At 43.9% G+C, this 21,982-nt stretch overlaps 1 protein-coding gene across 4 annotated transcripts; it reads right to left on the reverse strand.

Annotated features, from left to right (window-relative positions):
• Nucleotides 1-4,335: 4,335 nt before the first annotated feature.
• LOC124026699 (casein kinase II subunit alpha-like) lies at nt 4,336-17,923 on the reverse strand. Of its 4 annotated transcripts, none has more exons than XM_046339496.1 (13): nt 17,761-17,923; nt 15,233-15,369; nt 14,945-15,056; nt 14,703-14,804; nt 14,555-14,605; nt 12,463-12,522; nt 12,085-12,168; nt 11,659-11,769; nt 11,237-11,338; nt 9,802-9,902; nt 9,533-9,681; nt 7,603-7,692; nt 4,336-5,796 (listed from the first exon to the last, which is right to left on the reverse strand). In XM_046339496.1, exons 2-13 carry the CDS (start codon nt 15,331-15,333, stop codon nt 5,678-5,680), a joined length of 1,182 nt encoding a protein of 393 aa, XP_046195452.1. In that variant the 5' UTR covers nt 15,334-15,369; nt 17,761-17,923; the 3' UTR covers nt 4,336-5,677. The 4 variants fall into 4 exon arrangements, with proteins under 4 accessions (XP_046195452.1, XP_046195451.1, XP_046195450.1 ...); XM_046339495.1 differs by having other exon boundaries at nt 15,233-15,508; nt 17,761-17,886; XM_046339494.1 differs by having other exon boundaries at nt 17,736-17,880.
• Between the last annotated feature and the right edge of the window lie 4,059 nt (nt 17,924-21,982).

Here is a 21,982-nt window from a genome sequence, read left to right on the forward strand (position 1 = left end):
GTCTGAATTACTTTCCAAATGCACTGTACATACAAATAAGTTTGCCTAAATAGATGACCACTAACAACTAACACAATTTAGAGCTCTGCTAGATTGGAGGACATCCTCCGGAAGTTGTCATTATAACTGTGTAAGTCTATGGAAGAAGGTGAGAACAATGAGCCTCCTAGGTTTTGTATTGAAGTCAAAGTACCCAGAGACGGACAGAATTGACATGTGAATATATTTAGTATAGTTTTATCTAAAAAGGATAACTTTTTCCCTTTTAAGTTGATGAATTTCCTCCTTCCTCCTCTGAGGAGCCTCCACTGATGTACAGTAGGCCTAAAAGAATATGCAATACTTATTCAATGTTTTAGTCTGCCATCTGCAGAACTGTAATAAAGCCTGTATAATCATTAAAGATACCACATAGGGTTTACACATTATCCTGGATTTTTGCCAGATTCATTAGCAATATATTGCATATCAAACATGTATATATGTACATGAAGAATATATTGTTTATGACCTCTCTCCAAACATGAATGTAGTTTTTAACAGCTAATGTTTTATGGGACATTGAATATATTTATGATAAACAAATTAGCATTTTCTTTTAGCTGCTTTACTATATACATTTCCTTCATATAGGCACACATATGAAAATAGACACAAATTAGTACATTCTGTTGCACCTTGACATTTTTACCTTAGGTCAAAACCATGATCAATTGTGTCACATCATCCAAGGATCATTCAAATGTAGACTAAATTAATCCTATACTCAAACAAAACATGTTAAACTCATATACTCCAAATGTTTTTTCTTCTTTCCAAAGTTAAGTTTTATTGTCATGTGCACAAGTACAGTGAAATGCATTGCTCCAGGCCTAGTTCCAGCTCACCTGTGTCCAGCAGGAGGCGGTGGTCAGTACCCTTCTGATTGGGACCTTGTAGGCTTCCCTGGTCGGCGGGTGGCTGATTGACCGCTATGGCCGAAGGAATTCCATCATCCTCAGCAACGTCCTTATCCTGGCAGGGAGTCTGGTCCTGGTTAGCACCTCTTACTTAGCGCTGGTGGTGGGAAGAATCACGGTGGGCTTCGCCATATGCATCTCCTCCATGTCCTACTGTGTCTTTGTGTTGGAGTTGTTCTCCGACAAGCATAGGTTTTTTTTGGACCCAAAGAAGTCTATCACCGTGGGCATTCTGGGAGCTTATGCCATGATCTATATCCTGTCTGATACCAGACATGGATGGAAATATCTGTTTGGGTCAGCCATTGTGCTGACTTTGGCTCAGTTAGTCTCCATTTGGTTCCTCCCGTCCAATGCTGGAGCACCTGCAGAATGCCAAAGGGCAGGCGCTCAAAGCCAAAGAGGCCTTATTTGCTTCATTGAGGATCACGAAGTAGAGAATTCAGCAACCGTTTCCAACAGACTTGATAACGCACAGTACAGCATTGTGCACCTCTTACAACGGCTGGATAACATGAGGATCAGGACTATGATAGGGCTGGGCTTGGTGATCTTTCAACGGTCAGCCCAACGTGCTCTTCTACAGCTCAACCGTCTTTCATTCAGTGGGCTTTGAGAGTAATGCCTCAGCAGTGCTGGCATCCGTGGGCATGGAGGTAGTCAAAGTGATCGCCACCTTGGTCTCCATGGTGTTTGCCAATAGGGTTGGCAGGAGGCCTCTGCTCATCAGTGGATGTACAGTAATATCTGTGTGTTTGATCACCATAGGACTTCTGAGCAGGCGTTTGGTGGTCAACACCAAGACACCCTGTAGTGCTGGGGATAACGTTTTCACAGCTGTTGCCAGATAAGTAATTGTTCATTTCTCTAACATGTCATTTTAGAGAATTTGGCAGTACGTCCAACCGGCCTCTCAACTGCAGCCCAGGACCTCTACATCTGGCTGCTTCACCTGCGGGATCGTCTGAGACCAAACAACCAGACAGCCGATGAAACTGTGGGTTTCCGCAACCAAAGAATTAAAAAAATGCAAAAAATGTGTCTCCTGACCCCTCCTGTCTCAGCCTCCAGTATTTATGCTGCAGTAGTTTATGTGTCGGGGGGCTAGGATCAGTTTGTTTATCTGGAGTACTTCTCCTGTCCTATTCGGTGTCCTGTGTAAATCTAAGTGTGCGTTCTCTAATTCTCTCCTTCTCTCTTTCTTTCTCTCTCTCGGAGGACCTGAGCCCTAGAACCATGCCCCAGGACTACCTGACATGATGACTCCTTGCTGTCCCCAGTCCACCTGGCCATGCTGCTGCTCCAGTTTCAACTGGCCTGGGCCCTAGGACCATGTCCCAGGACTACCTGACATGAGGACTCCTTGCTGTCCCCAGTCCACCTGGCCATGCTCCTGCTCCAGTTTCAACTGTTCTGCCTTACTATTATTCAACCATGCTGGTCATTTATGAACATTTGAACATCTTGGCCACATTCTGTTATAATCTCCACCTGGCACAGCCAGAAGAGGACTGGCCACCCCACATATGCTCTCTCTAATTCTCTCTTTCTTTCTCTCTCTCGGAGGACCTGAGCCCTAGGACCGTGCCCCAGGACTACCTGACATGATGGCTCCTTGCTGTCCCCAGTCCATCTGACTGTGCTGCTGCTCCAGTTTCAACTGTTCTGCCTTATTATTATTTGACCATGCTGGTCATTTATGAACATTTGAACATCTTGGTCATGTTCTGTTATAATCTCTACCCGGCGCACAGCCAGAAGAGGACTGGCCACCCCACATAGCCCGGTTCCTCTCTAGGTTTCTTCCTAGGTTTTGGCCTTTCTAGGGAGTTTTTCCTAGCCACCGTGCTTTTACACCTGCATTGTTTGCTGTTTGGGGTTTTAGGCTGGGTTTCTGTACAGCACTTTGAGATATCAGCTGATGTACGAAGGGCTATATAAATAAATTTGATTTGATTTGATTTGATTTGAATGTCAGAAATCGTCTCAGGGATGCTCATCTGCAGCAGCTAATGGACTACTGCAGTTTGGCGTCGTAACAGACTTCAGTAACAAATGCTTACCTTCGATTGCCACTTTGCACGTTGGAGAAGTGTGCTCTTCACAGATAGATCCCGGTTTCAACTGTACCGGGCAGATGGCAGACTGCATGTATGGTGGCATGCGGGCAAGCTGTTTGCGGATGTCAACGTTGTGAACAGAGGGCTCCATGGTGGCGGTTGGTTTATGGTACAAACACAATTGCATTTTGTCGATGGCAATTTGAATGCAGAGCTACCATGAGATCATGAGGCCCATTGTCATGCCATTTATCCGCCACCATCACCTCATGTTTCACCACGATAATGCACAGCCCCGTTGTCACAAGGATCTGTACACAATTCCTGGAAGCTGAACATATCAGATTTCTTCCACGGCCTACATACTCACCAGACATGTCACTCATTGAGCACGTGTGGAATGCTCTGGATCGGTGTACGACAGCGTGTTCCAGTTCCCGCCAATATCCAGCAACTTCACGCAGCTTTTGAAGAGTAAGACAACATTCCATAGGCCATAATCAACAGCCTGATCAATTATATGAGAAGGAGATGTCATGCTGCATGAGGCAAATGGTCACACCAGATACTGACTGGTTCTGATCCACAGCCCCATTTTATTTTAAAGGTTTCTGTGATCAGATTCATACCCATTTCCCCAGTCATGTGAAATCCATAGATTATGGCCTATATTAATTTATTACAATTGAATGATTCCTTATTTGACCTGTAACTCAGTAAAATCTTTGAAATGGCTTCATGTTGCGTTTTTTTGTTCAGTATAAATGCTAGAAGCAGGGGGAAATGTATTTAGCTCAACTCGCACAGGAGAGGATTCAGACAGCAACATGATATTCTAGTTTAGCGAAATACAGGAGATGGTTCAGACCGCAACATAAACATGATATTCTTATGGAGGGGCAGTGGTCATTCAGATGGAACTGTTAGCAGGCAAAGGTGTGTGACGGCCAACACGCTGTTCGTCCAATTTATTTGAACTCGGCAAGTCAGTTAAGAACAAAGACGACCTACCCCAGTCATACCCTAACACGGACGATGCTGAACCAATTGTGCGCCGCCCTATGGGACTCCCAATCATGGCCGGTTGTGATACAGCCCAGCATCGAACCAGGGGCTGTAGTGACACATCTAGCACTGAGATGCAGTGCCTTAGACCACAATCAGCATCCAAACAACCAGTTTTATTATCACCGTTACAATTAATTTAAAAACATAGCAAAAACGCATACTGTAGAAGTGACGTCAAAATAATACAATAATTAAGAAAATTGATTTACAATCAGGAGACAATCTGTGTGAACATACCAACTCAGATATACTTGATAAAATGTGTTTATTTACACAAATATTTTCAAATACTAGTCTACATACGGACAAAAATATATACAGTGATGTAAGGACTCATACAACTTCATTATGTCGATGTATGCATGTATTTCATACGTGAGATTTCAAATGAAAAAAGGATGCATATGTACAGCTATACTCAAACAAGATTCCCATTTCTGGCACTAACACAGGAAAAATTAAACCGTTCAAGTTCAATACATCCTTCGGTGTTTAGCCAAACAGATGATCAAGAAACTTAGCCTCGAAACAAACTAAATACAACAAAAAAAAATTCCCCAGGTTCGAACAGCAGAGAAAAAATTTCAAGCCAACTTAACCAGGACTCCGGTGCTTTTGTATTCTGTTGTGATATAAAAATATTTTCTCCCCCATATTATCTCCACATAACTCAGTGTAACTCCAAGAAAACGAAGGTTTGGTCAGTCTCCTCTTTTTCCAAACGATTGAGTAAACTTTGGTTTTTTTACAACTTGAATTAATTCAAGGAACTATAAAGCAGCAAGTTTGAGAGAAACTTTTCAAATTAACCAAACGGATGGCGTTGTCTGGATTTCGAGTGGTTTGGATGACAATACTGACATCAAACCGTTTCCACAGCAAATTAAACCCATCCAGCACCATAGCATTTCAGTACAAAAAAAGAAAACGGTCAGGGAACCTTTACATCAAATAGACTAGGTATCCAGTTGGGTAGAAAGGCAACACATACTATTCAGACTAAAGTGTCATTAGTATAGGTGGAGTGAGGCGGCTTCAGTGTTTCAACACACGACTGGAGCACCAAACACTTTCAAATGCCGTGGGGAAGAGTCTTTATAATAGTGGTATGGAGTTCTGGATTGACCTAAACACGGGGGATTGCTTAAGGTGTCCTAGCCAGGTCTTGTTTGACAACATTGCATTAGTAAACTACAGATTCTGCTCCTTTTGGTATGAATGTTACCGTCCTTTCCTGTTGCCTCCCGCTAACTACTCCGCGTGACCATTGTCAGTGATGTACAAACAAAACGTGTTGCAAGGGGAGGGACCCCCATCACCAGTGGATTTGTAACTTATTCTTGGCTTGTGAACATAAGACACAGCCACACCGTCACTTCAATATGAAAGGAATACCTGTATGTGTCAATTACACAGAACATTCATTTCATATGTCTGTTTACCTCAAGTTCATTAAAGGAGATACAAACTAACATTGTTCAGATGAGACTGCCTTCAGAGGTTGGCATTATTGGATCTCAGGGCAGTTGGACTGTGTGAGTGAGTAGAGGTGGTGGCGCGGGCCGGCAGAGTGGCTCCTGTTGGTTGCAATCACTGGGGGGGACCAGCAGCGGCGGGCACGGGGACGCTCAGGGCGTTGGTGGCAGCAGAGAGAACGGGCGAGCCGGTGAGGGTGACCAGGGCAGTAGCGACTGGCAAGGCAGAGATGCCTAGAGAGAAAGACAGGGAATTTAGCTTAACTAAGCATGCGGGTTACTTAGAAAACACTCCAAGGGAGTTCTGATGACGCAGTGACTACATTAACCAATGGGTTACATAGGAAAGATAACAATGGATGCACTCATATGGTGAGAGTTGAGCTCTTCTGAAATGTATTGCATTAAATTACAGTATGTCAATTATGACAATGTGATAGTCATTATTTTACTACTATCTTTAAAGGCCTTTGCTGAAAATACGATTTTAGCCATCTTATGCCACCCCGGAAAAAATGTGCACGCTGCGGGCAAATTCTTAGGTCATAAACAACAGTAGTGTGTCTTGGCTTGATCAGTGTGACAGGGTCTATGTCAGCCGATCGTGCATACATTTATTTTGTCCACCCACACCAAACGCGATCACGACACGCAGGTTAAAATATCAAAACAAATTCTGAACCAATTACATTCATTTGGGGACAGGTCAAAAAGCATTAAACCTTTATGGCAATTTAGCTAGCTAGCTTGCTGGCTAATTTGTCCTATTTTGCTAGCTTGCTGTTGCTAGCTAATTTCTCCTGGGATATAAACATGAAGTTATTTTACCTGAAATGCACAAGGTCCTCTACTCCGACAATTAATCCACGCATAAAACAGTCAACCGCATCATTTCTAATCATCTCTCCTCCTCGGCTCTTGACTTTATATTGCGATTGGCAACTTTCATAAATTAGGTGCATTACCGCCACTGACCTCGTTCGTCTTTCGGTCACCCACGTGGGTATAACCAATGAGATGGCACGTGGGTACCTGCTCCTATAAACCAATGAGGAGATGGGAGAGGCAGGACTTGCAGTGCGATCTGCGTCGGAAATGGAACTTACTATTTTAGCCATTGGCAACAAGACGCTAATTGGCGCACACGAGCAGAGTGGGTGCAATAATTGAATAATATCGATCTCTAAATTTATTTTGCAGCGCACGCCACAGGAGCAGTGTAGTCAGCCTGTAAGTAACACTACGTGCAGTCGTAGTCATGTGTGGCCGGTGTTGAGCCGATCCCAGTAACTGATCAATAGGAACACACCCGGCACACAATAATACGATCATTGTGAATAGTCCGATTAATTGAAACGTTTCCATGCTGTGCAAGAAGAACGATTTCCCTAATAATCTTGCTTGCATAACATCTGAAATCAGGTTACCTGATTGGATTTTGAAAAACTCACCAATCAAAATAAACATTCTACCACAGTGACCATGTTATTTTGGGGCAGCTGCTTCTGAACTTGGACATATGAAGTTTGTATGTGAAAACTATTTCTAAGATGCATACTTCAGTTTTTCCCGAACTCACTTGACACATGCATAAGCAAAGAGAGGCTTGCTCTGCTGGCAGATACACAGATCAAACACACAGCAGCAGTTGACCTAGCCTCTCAAGCCAATTGCATAATGTGACGACAGAACTAGATCCAATCGTACAATCTGGCCAGGTTGATAAAGATATTAATTTGGTAACGTTGCACAGTGTGACGTTATAATCGTAAAAAATAGAATCTGACGTACAGTCTACAAAGGCCTTTAGAAGAATGACTAACATCAATGACAGCATACTGAGGACATTTTCCTGGGAAAATATAGCAGGTGACCAGCTTCTTTACACAGACCAAGTTTGCTTCTTGAATCCATTACATTTCCGAGCTCAGCCTCCCACTGACAAAACATCCTCCTCAACACTGAGTAATGGGAGATCAGACGAGAAGCCGGGAGGGCATTCAGGCTGATTGGTGTGTGTGTGTGTGTGTGTGCGCTCACCAGTGATCATGTTGGCTGTGCTCACGGCTGTATTTCCACAGGGTAGGTTAGCCGACCCTGGCATGCGACCCTGCTCTTTCACAATGGGATCTGTGAGGACAAGAAAACACATATTGAACAAACCTCTAGTGTCGTGACTGTCCTGTGAGGATCCAAATAGGTCAGATCAGGTTTGCAATGAATGATTTCAACCAGACCCCCCCCCCCCCCGCTACACTGCTCCTGTGGCGTGCGCTGCAAAATAAATTACGCTACTCGGCCCCCCCCCCCCGCTGGGAACCATCGACCCGGCTGGCTAGCCCATCTTCTACGTATCATCTTCAGGAGCGTGGTTCTGTTCAGTGCTACACGACAAGTCACCAGATACTGGACAACTACAGAGAAGAACAGTAGAAGACTTGTTGGAACCATTTTTGGACAATCAGTGCCTTACAAGCGTGCCGTGAATAGGCCCAACACCCTTTCCAAGGCAGCCCGGTTCCGAGAGAGATACTTGACGAACCAAGGCATGTCACGTAAACACATTCATGACTTCTTACTCAGAGGGAGGCAATTGTGTGCAAGGTATATGATTACTGTAATTAAACAAAGATGTAACCTTTAGTTAACTAGACAAGTCAGTTATTTTACAATGACGGCCTACCCTGGCCAAACCCTTCCCCAACCGGGTGCCGCTGGGGCAATTGTGTGCTGCCCTATGGGACTCCCGACCACAGCCTGTTGTGATACAGCCTATATGTACCAAAGTAAAGTGTGTCTGTCCCTCTCTGCCCCCCCATCCCATCTTTTGTAACAAGCAGCCATATTGTTGTCATTCCACAAGGGACCTGTTTAACATATTAAGTGTGCATGTTTATTCTGTGTTACCATTTAATTAGCTTGTAAATAAATACACCAATTTGTGTAGTACTGAATCACAAGGCTCTGGTTTTTGCAGATGCAAGGAGGACTGTTCAGAATGATGACATGATACAAGGTTATGATTAATAAGTTGACTGTTTATAGATGTGATAGGTAAAGACCTTTTAGAGTTTAATTCAGGAGATGGTAACTCTAAAAGAACTTCTCTCTGGTGCCTCAAATCCTAATGAGTTAATTGTTATTTTAAAATCGGGTAACAATTAAACAGTTGATTAGATAAGTAATCAGATTAATATTAGTCAAGTCACGACAACAGTCGAGTCCCTAGTCTCCAGCTACTGCAAGTAGATAGTCATAAGCAACTACTAATGACCACCTTGAACTGGGCCATGTTCAAATATCAAAGCCAACTAAATGTGAAGAGACCAGAACATCAGTCTCCCTTGAACTGTTTAAGCTGTGAGTTGCTTTTAAAGAGAAACCTTGTTGCAATGCGAAGTAACCCCAGTTATAACAAGCCTTTTATTTGCTGTTGTAACTGCAGCTTGGCCTATAGAGCCATATAGAGGACCACAGGTTCAAAGACATAATAAAAACACCACAGAACAAAGCACACAGGGTTACAGTTGGGACCATCTTTCCTGTGCAGCCAAAATCATTTTCTCATCTTATCAACAAACCCAAAGCAGTTCCATTCCAATCATTATTATGTGGGCAACTTTCAGAGAATATTCTAAGATCATCACCAACCTAGAAATTTGTCTCACAGAATGTGAGAAAACATTATTTCTTTAAATAACTTAAGTTTCTCAACTTTCCGACATTGTCATGAACAGCACCGCAGACATTCAAATGAGCGTGATGCGAAACTGTGATCTCATACAGCCAGACATTATCTGGCCATGTACACTTCACGTCATTACAACGTGGTATCTACGGGACCAGAACAGCGAAGGAATTTAGCCTTGCACTTCAACACTCTTAGTTGTTGCAGAAATCAACCCGATATTGCTGTTTACTTCATGCATCGCTGAGTCTACCTTTAAAAACCTTCAACATCCACACTCACAGAAGTAGGGGTGATCCATGGCCTCGCGGGCAGTCAACCGGGCCTGATGGTCATAGCGCAGCAGCTTGTCCAGAAAGTCCAGACCCTCAGGACTGATCAGTTGCTGGTTCTCACTGTGGACGAAGCGCTCCCACCGCTTACGAGAGTGTCTGGAAGGGGAGAGCTGGTTAAGAGCAGCTGTGTGTGTTTAGATTCAGGAGGTGGTTTTACTAAGTGCCCAAAACAAGTGCAGAAAACTACACATTAGTAAAAGACAGACAACCACCTACCTTCCCAGAATGTCATTGAACCGAGGCTCCAACTCTATGTTGTACTTGTCAATGTAGTCGTACAGGTCTTCCGTTCCCAACACCTTGGCTATTCTCACCAACTGACAAAGGGAGAAAAAAAATGGAGAAATATAATTCATGAATAGAACTGACAGCATTCCCTATAGTACCTGACATAATCAAATCTGTTGTATACAATCCATTTCCATCGGAATGTTCTGGAACCTTTCACCCTCCTGAACAGGCACAAGGTTATTCTCGTCACTTGTAATGAATGGGGCCCTTGCGACATGGCGCACAACATTTTGGAGTGTTTACCTGGTCGTAGTAGATCATTGAAATTTTTTATTTATTTCACCTTTATTTAACCAGGTAGGCTAGTTGAGAACAAGTTCTCATTTGCAACTGCGACCTGGCCAAGATAAAGCATAGCAGTGTGAACAGACAACAGAGTTACATGTGAAGTAAACAATTAACAAGTCAATAACACAGTAGAAAAAAAGAGTCTATATACATTGTGTGCAAAAGGCATGAGGAGGTAGGCGAATAATTACAATTTTGCAGATTAACACTAGAGTGATAAATTATCAGATGGTCATGTACAGGTAGAGATATTGGTGTGCAAAAGAGCAGAAAAGTAAATAAATATAAACAGTATGGGGATGAGGTAGGTAAAATTGGGTGGGCTATTTACCGATAGACTATGTACAGCTGCAGCGATCGGTAAGCTGCTCAGATAGCTGATATTTGAAGTTGGTGAGGGAGATAAGTCTCCAACTTCAGCGATTTTTGCAATTCGTTCCAGTCACAGGCAGCAGAGAACTGGAACGAAAGGCAGCCAAATGAGGTGTTGGCTTTAGGGAAGGTACACCTGCTGGAGCATCGTGACCAGTGAACTGAGATAAGGCGGAGCTTTACCGAGCATGGACTTGTAGATGACCTGGAGGCAGTGGGTCTGGCGACGAATATGTAGCGAGGGCCAGCCGACTAGAGCATACAGGTTGCAGTGGTGGGTGGTATAAGGTACTTTAGTAACAAAATGGATGTCACTGTGATAAACTGCATCCAGTTTGCTGAGTAGAGTGTTGGAAGCCATTTTGAAGATGACATCGCCGAAGTCGAGGATCGGTAGGATAGTCAGTTTTACTAGGGTAAGTTTGGCGGCGTGAGTGAAGGAGGCTTTGTTGCGGAATAGAAAGCAGACTCTAGATTTGATTTTAGATTGAAGATGTTTGATATGAGTCTGGTGTACAACGTATTGGATAGTGTTTACCTGGTCGTAGTAGACCATTGAAACATGGTGTACAACGTATTGGATAGTGTTTACCTGGTCGTAGTAGACCATTGAAACATGGTGTACAACGTATTGGATAGTGTTTACCTGGTCGTAGTAGACCATTGAAACATGGTGTACAACGTATTGGATAGTGTTTACCTGGTCGTAGTTGTCGTGGCCGTGGAAGAAAGGCTCCTTCCTGAAAACCATGCTGGCCAACATGCAGCCCAAGCTCCACATGTCCAGACTGTAGTCATACATCTGGAAGAAGAAGACAGTCAAATCAGTGAGTTAGAGAAAAGCCAAGATGTCAGAATTTAAGAGGTGCTTGCAACAGCCCCTTAGGGAAATATTGGGACCATCTAATGAAATGGATTTGAATGACCAATGGGAGATTTGCCTGTTTAGTTTTCACATTGCAGTGTTGAGTATGGTTCCTGTAACTACGGTGGATGCTTAACCAGCTCAGCAGTTTGGTTCAATGGTGTGAAAAGGGTATGTGTGCATGTAGCTGTGATCTACACAACAGAAAATAATATAGACTGAGCTTGACAATTAAGAACAGTAGCTGGACAACATACCTGATAATCGACCAGAAGCTCAGGTCCTTTGAAGTAGCGAGAAGCCACTCGGACATTATACTCCTGTCCCGGGTGGTAGAACTCAGCCAGACCCCAGTCAATAAGGCGCAGCTGGAAGAACACAAACACAGACAGTCAATACTGAGAGGAGCAGAACAGGGTTGTGTTCATTAGGACAACAAACATAAAGAGACAAACGGGATGGGACTACTTGGGCATTGTAATGTTGTCGTGCAATATCTGCTTGTATTACAGCTCCAATAATACATCATAACATGATTCATCAAGAGTTAAAATATTTCCATTTAAACTAGCGTATTTTTTTGTCGTCACATTAAATGTTAAAATGATAAAGGTCTCGTCTACGGGCAAATCGGATGGAGGGAAAATAACAGTGCCTCTGCCGCATTGGTCATAAACACTCACCTTGCGGTGTTCGTGATCAATCATCACGTTGTGGGGTTTCACGTCCCTGTGCATGATTCCCATGCTGTGGGAGTAGTCCAGGGCCTGCGGACAGAGCCAAAATGGCTGCATGTTAACAAAAAGGAGGCTGGGGATTTAATCAACAAAGAAATGCAGATGACAAAACAGATGTTTTCTTCCTGTGTGGGCGCACAAACATGTTGATGGGCAAATAGACGTCAGACAAACAAGGGGCTTATACTCTAAGCACCCGAATGGTCTTGTTTTGGGAGAGGAAAATGCTGACTCATGTCTAGCAGTCTCTGGGCCTTCAAATACATTTTAAGAGCACAAATGAAATGGGGTAGTAGACACAAATTACAACATTACGAGACCCACCTTGAGGATCTCGAACATGTAGAACCGGATGTCATAGTCCGTTAGGGTCTGGTACAATTGCTGCAAGTAAAAACGAATGAATCAATACCGCGATTTAACCAAACCCTGAAGAGTCCATGCATATATCTGTCTAACCATCCTGAACCCATCAGCTAATACAAAGAGTTCACATATTATTCAAATCACAAGCTATCAACTTGGGCATCTGACTGGTAACACTTAGGCCTATTACGGAACACCAAACTTGACGCAACCATTCCAATGGATCATTGTGTACCAGTGATTGAGGATAGAACCACAAGACATGAAACATCCTGGCCCCCGAAGACAGCACTGAACCTGTTTACATACACTGATGTTGGAGTCATTAAAACTTGTTTTTCAACTACTCCACAAATGCCTTGTTAACAAACTATAGTTTTGGCAAGTAGGTTAGGACATCTACTTTGTGCATGACAAGTAATTTTTAAAACAATTGTCTACAGACAGATTACTTCACTGTATCATAATTCCAGTGGGTCAGAAGTTTACATAGGCACAGTCAACTTACTCGTTAAACAGCTTGGAAAATTCCAGTAAATTATGTCATGGCTTTAGAAGCTTCCGATAGGCTGATTTGACTCAAATGGTGTCATTGGAGGTGGAGGTAAATTGGATGTGTACCTGTGGATGTATTTCAAGGCCTACCTTGACATCATGGGAAAATCAAAAGAAATCCACCAAGACCCCCCCCCCCCCCCCCAAAAAAGTTTTTTTTTGTAGACCTCCACAAGTCTGGTTCATCCTTGGGAGCAATTTCCTAACACCTGAAGGTACCACGTTCATCTGTAAAAACAATAGTACGCAAGTATAAACACCATGGGACCATGCAGCAGTCATATCGCTCAGGAAGGCGACGTGCTCTCTTAGAGATGAATGTACTTCGGTGCAAAAAGTGGAAATCAATCCCAGAACAGCTGCAAAGTGTGAAGATGCTGGAGGAAACCGGTACAAAAGTATCTATATCCACAGTAAAACGAGTCCTATATCGACATAACCTGAAAGGCCGCTCAGCAAGGAAGAAGCCACTGCTCCAAAATCGCCATAAAACGGCAGACTACGGTTGCAACTGCACATGGGGCCAAAGATCGTACTTTTTGGAGAAATGATGAAGCAAAAAAAGAACTGTTCGGCCATAATGACCACAATTATGTTTGGAGGAAATAGGAGGATGCCTGCAAGCCGAAGAACACCATCCCAACCGTGTAGAACAGGGGTGGCAGCATCATGTTGTGGGGGTGCTTTCCTGCAGGAGGGACTGGTGCGCTTCACAAAATAGATGGCATCATAAGGCTGGAAAATATGTGGATATATTGAAGCAACAGCCGTCAGGAAGTCAGGTCTTCCAAATGGACAATGACCTCAAGCATACTTCCAAAATTGTGGCAAAATGGCTTAAGGACAACAAAGTCAAGGTATTGGGAGTGGCCATCACAAAGCCCTGACCTCAATCCTATAAAAAAGTGTGTGCAGAGCTGAAAAAGTGTGTGTGAGCAAGGAGGCCTACAAACCTGACTCAGTTACACCAGCTCTGTCAGGAGGAATGGGCCAAAATTCACCCAACTTATTGTGAGAAGCTTGTGGAAAGCTACCTGAAACGTTTGACCATAGTTAAAACTATTTAAAGGCAATGATACCAAATATTAATTGAGTGTATGTAAACTTCTGACCCACTGGGAATGTGATGAAAGAAATTAAAGCTGAAATAAATCATTCTCAACTATTATTATGATATGTCACATTCTTAAAATGAAGTGGTGATCCTAACTGACCTGAGACAGGGCATTTTTACTAGGATTAAATGTCAGGAATTGTGAAAAACTGAGTTTAAATGTATTTGGCTAAGGTGTATGTAAACCTCCGACTTCAAATGTACACACCGGAGTACAGGGAAACAACATGCACATGAATAGAGATGTACACTGTCAAGAAACAGAAGAAAACAGACTGCAACGAGGACGGACTACCTGAAGTTGTAAGAAACGCAAAATGTTTTGATGTGGTGTGGTCTAATGAATACGACCCCGGGGTTAAAACGGATGCTCCATCTTACCTTGAAGTCTGTGTTGTTGACATGTTCAAAGACCAAGGCCGGAGTCCGAGACTGAAAGAAAAGAAGGGGTTGTTGCATTAAAGTCATGGGATCCCCTCTAAAAGTGTAATACAGTTTTCACACCTCTTTCCCCACCATTCCTACTCACCACTGGGTCTTTGACGATGTCTACAAGGGAGATGACGTTGGGGCCGCCACGGAGGTTCTCCAGGATCTTAATTTCACGCTTGATTTTCTTCTTCTTGACAGGCTATGGACACAATTAAAGACCAATTGTATTGATTGTTGGGTTGGTTTTACTTCAATATGATTCCAACAAGCCAATTGTGAGACTGTATCAAATGGCAAATCTATGATCTGAATGATATTGATTTCTCATTGTGGCCTTACCTTGAGTATTTTCACCACAACCTTCTCATTGTTGGTGATGTTGATTGCTTCAAACACTTCACTGTACTTTCCACGACCCAGCTTCCGCACCAACTGGAAGTCATCTTGATTTCTGAGGTCAGAATTGTTTTTGTCAATTACACAATTCAAGGAAATTGGAATTAAACCGCAGAGTTTCAATGTGCAAAGAAGAAAAAGTCATCCGTTTGTTTAGCAAGCACCAACCAACATTTTCAGACTTAATTTAGAGACTGGGAGCTTGTGTGTATGTGTGTGGTCGCTGCATACCCCCATTCCACCACATGGGACTCATAGTCCCAGTACTCCCTGGGCCGTTGTGTGTTGACATCAGTGTACACGCGGGCCCGACTCGGCACGGGTCCTGACATGTCCGACAGCTTGGCAGAGGAGAGGGGGTGCACTTACTGCAGAGAAGGATGGGGAGGGAAGAGAGTAGGCAGGAGAAGAGGGAAGGTGGTGTAACAGGTCAGGGGCCTCTTCCTGGCAGGGCAGGGGGTAAGGGGGGGCTTTGGCTGTAGGGTGGGGGGCACCAGGGGAGGACAGCTGAGACAACAGGGGGATAGGGGGGGGGACAATGTCAGTTATATTTTAGACCATCACCTAGGCCAGATCAAATATGTATCATTGACATGGGTGTAAAAACTCCCTGCAGAACTGATGACCAGTGCAGACAATCAAAGTCTCTACAGGTGTGTGTGTAATGCAATGCAATTTGATGCACTGTTACAACACTGCATTTGTTGTTGCAAACTAAATTAAAGGCCTGATTACCAGCAGGCTGTTTTAAAATGTGTCACTGCATCGCCCATAAAGTATTGACAATGTTTAATTACTAAAGCTGGTGGGGATAAGCTATGCAACTATTGATTTAGTTTAAAATACAAAATCCATTCTCTTACTGCCCTGATCATCAGTTTGATGGAATTCATCATTACCACCACACACACACAAAAAAGGGGAGAAAATACTATCACATTTGACTTTTTATACTCTAACAGAAGGTCCCATTTGTTCAGAAAAATGTTCATACATACTCATATATAGGCTTCTATTGATAAATGATGAGATCTATCCATACATCATGCCAATAGACCATTTCCTCTGCAATAGTCAAGCCTTCACTTATCTTTGCCAACAACAAACAGTCATAACTCTGGTGCCTGTCAAAGATATCCTCTAGCTCTTTATAGAGGTTGGCATAGGTATGCCTTTTCATTTATTTAACTAGGCAAGTCAGTTACGAACAAATTCTTAATTACAACGATGGCCTACCCAGGATGACGCTGGGCAAATTGTGTACCGCCCTATGGGAATGCCAAATGCGGCCGGGTGTGATGTAGTATGTAGCTGACCTAGGCTTAAAGTAAGTGCTTTTAGCAACTATCCGTGGGAAGCCAGAAGTCATGTACAATTCCATTTCAACTTATTGTGCTGGTGGGCAGGATGGTTGGTCATTATGAAGTGACACGAGTTATGCAGAGGCATTGGGTCTACAACAGAAAGTATTTGGAAAGTATGTTTAATAATATGATCCTTTAGATATTTTGTCTCAAACTCCCACCCATCATAAAGACCAACCTCCTACTCCTTGAAGTTACCTCAGCAGCCAGGCAGAGCCCAACTGTGGATCCGGGTCACGACACCACTGTAATGGAGTGCATTTGTTCTGCTTCGAGCAACAAGCAACCACTGAGTGACAGTTGCCTTCAGATTTCAATTTAATATTAACCTCAACCAACATGCTGCAGGCGAGTTCCACATCATTCTAAAGTTAGCATAGTTTAATTCCAAAAAGATGTAGCAATAAATAATCTTCTCTGCAATGGATGCAAGACACCTTTGGGGAAAAGTGGTGTTGCTACCCTCTGGCTAAGATATAGCTAGCTAACGGTAGATAACAGTAGCTAATGCCAGGTTTGACAACAAACATGTGTATCTAGCTTTTGTGGAATAATACATGTTTGTTTGCTCAGTGCCTCATGAGTAGTTACGATAGTTAGCTAGACTAACGTCTCCCGAGTGGCGGTCTAAGGCACTGCTAGAGGCGGCACTACAGACCCGGGTTACATCCCGGGCCGTATCAATAACCGGCCGTGATCGGGAGTCCCATAGGGCGGTGCACAATTGACCCAGCGTCGTACGGGATAGGGGAGGGTTTGGCCGGAGGGGCTTTACAAGTAGGCTTTCATTGTAAATAATAATTTGTTCTTAATTAACTGACTTGCCTAGTTAAATAAAAACACTGAAATAAAAACGTTAACGAAATCAATGTAACAACTGTAGGTTGCAGCTTATCCCCAAACTCGTTCCTGGCCATCCTAAGGGATGCAGGTTTTGATTTTTGCCCTAACACTACACAGCAGATTCAAATGTTCGAAGCTCAACGATCAGTGTATTATTTGGATCAGCTGTGTGGTGCTACTAGGGCAAAAACCAATAGGTGCACCCCTTGGGGTCGCCAAGACCAAGATTAGGAAACGCTGAGGGGTTGCTTCCAAGATTAGCTATACTAGCTAACGTTAGCTAGCTAGATATGTGAAAGTGCTAACGCATGGCTGGTTTGCGCAGTTTGGCAGCAATAACTACATTGGACAGTTGTGTTATCCAACTACAGTAGCTAGCTACCGGTAGTCTCATCTAGCCCAGCGAGCTAACGCGTTAGTCACCAGTCCCAATGGCAAGCTTGAAAACTAGCTAGATAGCTAACTGACTGCTTGTTTCATAAAATAATTTGAACCAGAGTCCAAACTTCCATTGTATAGTTAGTTACCTCTTTGATAAAATATGTGACCCACCTCCTCTTTTAGGAGCGGAATGAAGGCAGGATCCCTTCCTTTCCTCTCGCCGGTGTACTTGCGTATGATTTTTGCTGTCTCAGGGACAATATGGCCGACTACCGCCACTCACGGCTGTTCTTCTTCTTTTGGCGGATCGCAACCAACTTAAAGGTGCATATGCCGCCATCTACTGTACTGGAGTGTGAGGCTGGTCTCCTCCTTATTCTGTGGATTTTATATGGCAGTTGGCAACCAACTTTAAGGTGCATAACCGCCACCAACTGGACTGGAATGAGGACCAGAGACAGCAATGGTCTAAATCCAACCCAATAATCTCATCTCCCTAAGGAAACAAAATACATAATTAAATACTACATCCCCAGCAGTTCACTTAATCCTGGCTCTTCAACCACATTACTCCTCATGTAACGGATGTGAAACGGCTAGCTTAGTTAGCGGTGCGCGCTTGCTAGCGTTTCAATCGGTTACGTCACTTGCTCTGAGACCTTGAAGTAGTAGTTCCCCTTGCTCTCCAAGGGCCGCGGCTTTTGTGGAGTGGTGGGTAACGATGCTTCGTGGGTGACTGTTGTTGATGTGTGCAGAAGGTCCCTGGTTCGCGCCCGGGTATGGGCGAGGGGACGGTTTAAAATTATACTGTTACACTCACATCAAATAATAATTGCTCCCTTTCTCTCACATATTTCTGGCACTGAAATAGAACATATTCCACTGTCTCCATCTCCTCTTGACAATGATCACACCTCCCAATTGGATGTTTCCCCAGCCATTTCAATGTACTTGTGTGTCCCAGTCTCAGCCTTGTGACTACACTTTCCTCCCTGCCCCCACCTTTTCCTGGATCTTTATATAGGTGTCTTCCCTCTCTCTCCCTGTTCCACAACTCTTGCCAATTATTTTGAACCACTGTTCTTATTAAAGCTTGAAGCCCCACCTGAGGGACCACTGCTCTACTGCACTAATCGATTCTTGAACTCTTCTATGGGTAATATTTCTACCTCTCTTCCACATCGCTCCATCATCCGCAAACAATGACCTCACAATGTCAGGTCTCACCTAAGAACACATCGTCAATCATAATAGAGAACAAAAAAGGACTAATGACACTTCTCTGGGGGGTACCTCATAGCTTTCTGACATAGAGTTCTCCACCCTCACTTGTATTGATTGCACCCAAAAATAAATCCTTTATCTAGTTAAAAACCCTTCCTCCTACCCCCATGTTATCCATCTTGATAAATAGGCCTTCCTTCCACATCATATCATAAACCTTCTCTACATCAAAGAAAATGGCTACCACCACATCCTTATTTGCCTGTGCCTTCCGTATGACTGACTCAAGGCACAGTACAGGATCCATTGTTCCTCTGCCTTTCCTGAACCCACTTTGATCAGGTGACATTAGTCCTCTACTCTCCAGAAAGTACGTCAGTCTTTCCGTTATCATCCTTTTCATAGTTTACATATGTGAGAGGTCAACGCTATCGGCCTATAGCTTAAAGGACTAGTAGGGTCTTTCCTTGGTCTCCGTATTGACACCACTACCGCCTGCTTCCAATAGTGGAAGACACAGTGACTTGTAGTAAAAACTACTACAGACTCCCTCGACACCAATTCTGACTGACTTCCAGGCATTGACCTGAAAATTACCCGACTACGTCAGACTCATTCTGAACAAGTTGTAATCTGCCAGGATACTTGGTTTTCTTCCCTTGACATGCGCGCTTGTGAAAGCATAAACGCACATGCACAATGGAACATCCAATTAGGATTTATGCTAGGATCACTTAAGGATCCAAGCAAAATACCAGCCTTAGTAAAGTTGAACATTTACCTCTAGGACTTTGACTCTTCAGCACTCACCAGTTTTCTTCCCAGAAGTCCATAGGTCATCCCTGTAGACTGCCCAAAACTAGTGCCTTACAGCTGTAAACTTATCATATAGTTATCAACTTAGGATAGTGCCTAAGCAACACACCAAGTAGAAAAACCCTAGATATGGCATTAGAGACAATGCAATGATAGTCATTTTGCCAGAACATTGGACGTATATAAAATACAGTCCAATTAGATGATTTTTGTGTGAGAACTATATTTTGTATATCTTTTGTTTATGCTTTCATTCCTTTTCGGTTCAGTTCCTTTGACACTTAGGAAGTGATAGAGCCATAAACAAAGTCCCCATACAACCATCACTTAGTGTCACAACGCCACTCATTGGGGAATGGAGGTAATTATATATATTTCATGAGTGTGTGTGTGTGTGTGTGTGCGTTGTTAACATCTGCCTAAGTTACAGCCCAGATCTTCCAGTCTGGACGACGACCAGACGACGGGTCCGGAACGGCGACCCCAAATCCGGACACCCACGGCCCATCCTTGTGGCGGCATGCCCCACTGTCAGGGAGCCTACCAAGGTAAACCACCAGAAGGGGAGGACCAAAACTGCGATCAACCAACCAGGACATCCCCTGGCCCTCCCTAGGATACTTTGCAGCTTCCAGGGAACCTACCAAGGTACATCACTAGAGGGGACCGCAACAGCGATCACTAACCGGACATCAACTGCCATCCTTGTGGTGCACTGCTCCACTTTCAGAGAAGCCTACCAAGTTCAACCACCAGAGGGGACTGCAACGATGATCTACAAACAGGACATCACATGTTCATGATTTTATGTTGATTTGTAACTTTCAGGACAAACAAGATCCAAACCACCAGGGTTGTCATGACGTTGCCCTCTTTGGGTACAGCAAGCCCCATCCCCCTCTCCCTGCCTCCCCCTTGCCTCCTTCAACTAGGCTGCTGTGGTCAGAGAGAGGTCGTAAATTCCTGAGGAGAGGATATCCTCATGGCCACACAGTATAGAGATAGAGTGAAGTTTCATAGAGAACAAAGGAATTTCTTCCACCTCACAGAACTTGAGGTCCGAACAACATTTATGTTCCGGAGAAGGTATAAAAGATCAGTGAAGAATCCAGCTACGGACTGGTCTGTTTGTTACAACTTGGGGAAGCTCATGGGAGACGGTGTGGCCACATTACCATAATACTGTTTATATAATAGCCTCAGATATGAGGTTTACATCTAATTGTTGTATAAGATGAATGAGTGAGTATGATACTGTTTGTAAAATTGTGTAATGTGATTTTGGACTGTTTAATGAAGGAAACTCCAATTCCCTTTTGAGTTTAACTAAATCAGAGGACCGCCCATGAGCCCAGTTAGGGTCAGGCATCCTGGGACAGCCCCTTTTCTGTAATTCCGAATAAAACCCAACTTTGAGAAATTCTCAGTAGACCATGTTTCTCTCAATCACGGGAGTAGAAAGGTTGCAGACCATTGCTGAATCGTTTAACCATACCACGTGGTTAAACTCTTAGACTATCGATACCGACAGAATAAAAACAAGTATTTGATATTAATTACTAGTCTGCAGCTAGGAATTCGGTATCATTGAACGGGGGCAAACACTTTTCTGGGCTCCGGGCAGCCGAGCGGAAATGGAGGAAAACTCGCCTCCCTGCGGACCTGGCATCCTTTCACTCCCTCCTCTCTACATTTTCCTCTTCTGTCTCTGCTGCTAAAGCCACTTTCTACCACTCTAAATTCCAAGCATCTGCCTCTAACCCTAGGAAGCTCTTTTCCACCTTCTCCTCCCTCCTGAATCCTCCCCCCCCCTCCTCCCTCTCTGCAGATGACTTCGTCAACCATTTTGAAAAGAAGGTCGACGACATCCGATCCTCGTTTGCTAAGTCAAACGACACCGCTGGTTCTGCTCACACTGCCCTACCCTGTGCTCTGACCTCTTTCTCCCCTCTCTCTCCAGATGAAATCTCGCGTCTTGTGACGGCCGGCCGCCCAACAACCTGCCCGCTTGACCCCATCCCCTCCTCTCTTCTCCAGACCATTTCCGGAGACCTTCTCCCTTACCTCACCTCGCTCATCAACTCATCCCTGACCGCTGGCTACGTCCCTTCCGTCTACAAGAGAGCGAGAGTTGCACCCCTTCAGAAAAAACCTACACTCGATCCCTCCGATGTCAACAACTACAGACCAGTATCCCTTCTTTCTTTTCTCTCCAAAACTCTTGAACGTGCCGTCCTTGGCCAGCTCTCCCGCTATCTCTCTCAGAATGACCTTCTTGATCCAAATCAGTCAGGTTTCAAGACTAGTCATTCAACTGAGACTGCTCTTCTCTGTATCATGGAGGCGCTCCGCA

The sequence above is a fragment of the Oncorhynchus gorbuscha genome, linkage group LG03, assembly GCF_021184085.1.
Source record: "Oncorhynchus gorbuscha isolate QuinsamMale2020 ecotype Even-year linkage group LG03, OgorEven_v1.0, whole genome shotgun sequence".
Lineage (NCBI taxonomy): Eukaryota > Metazoa > Chordata > Actinopteri > Salmoniformes > Salmonidae > Oncorhynchus > Oncorhynchus gorbuscha.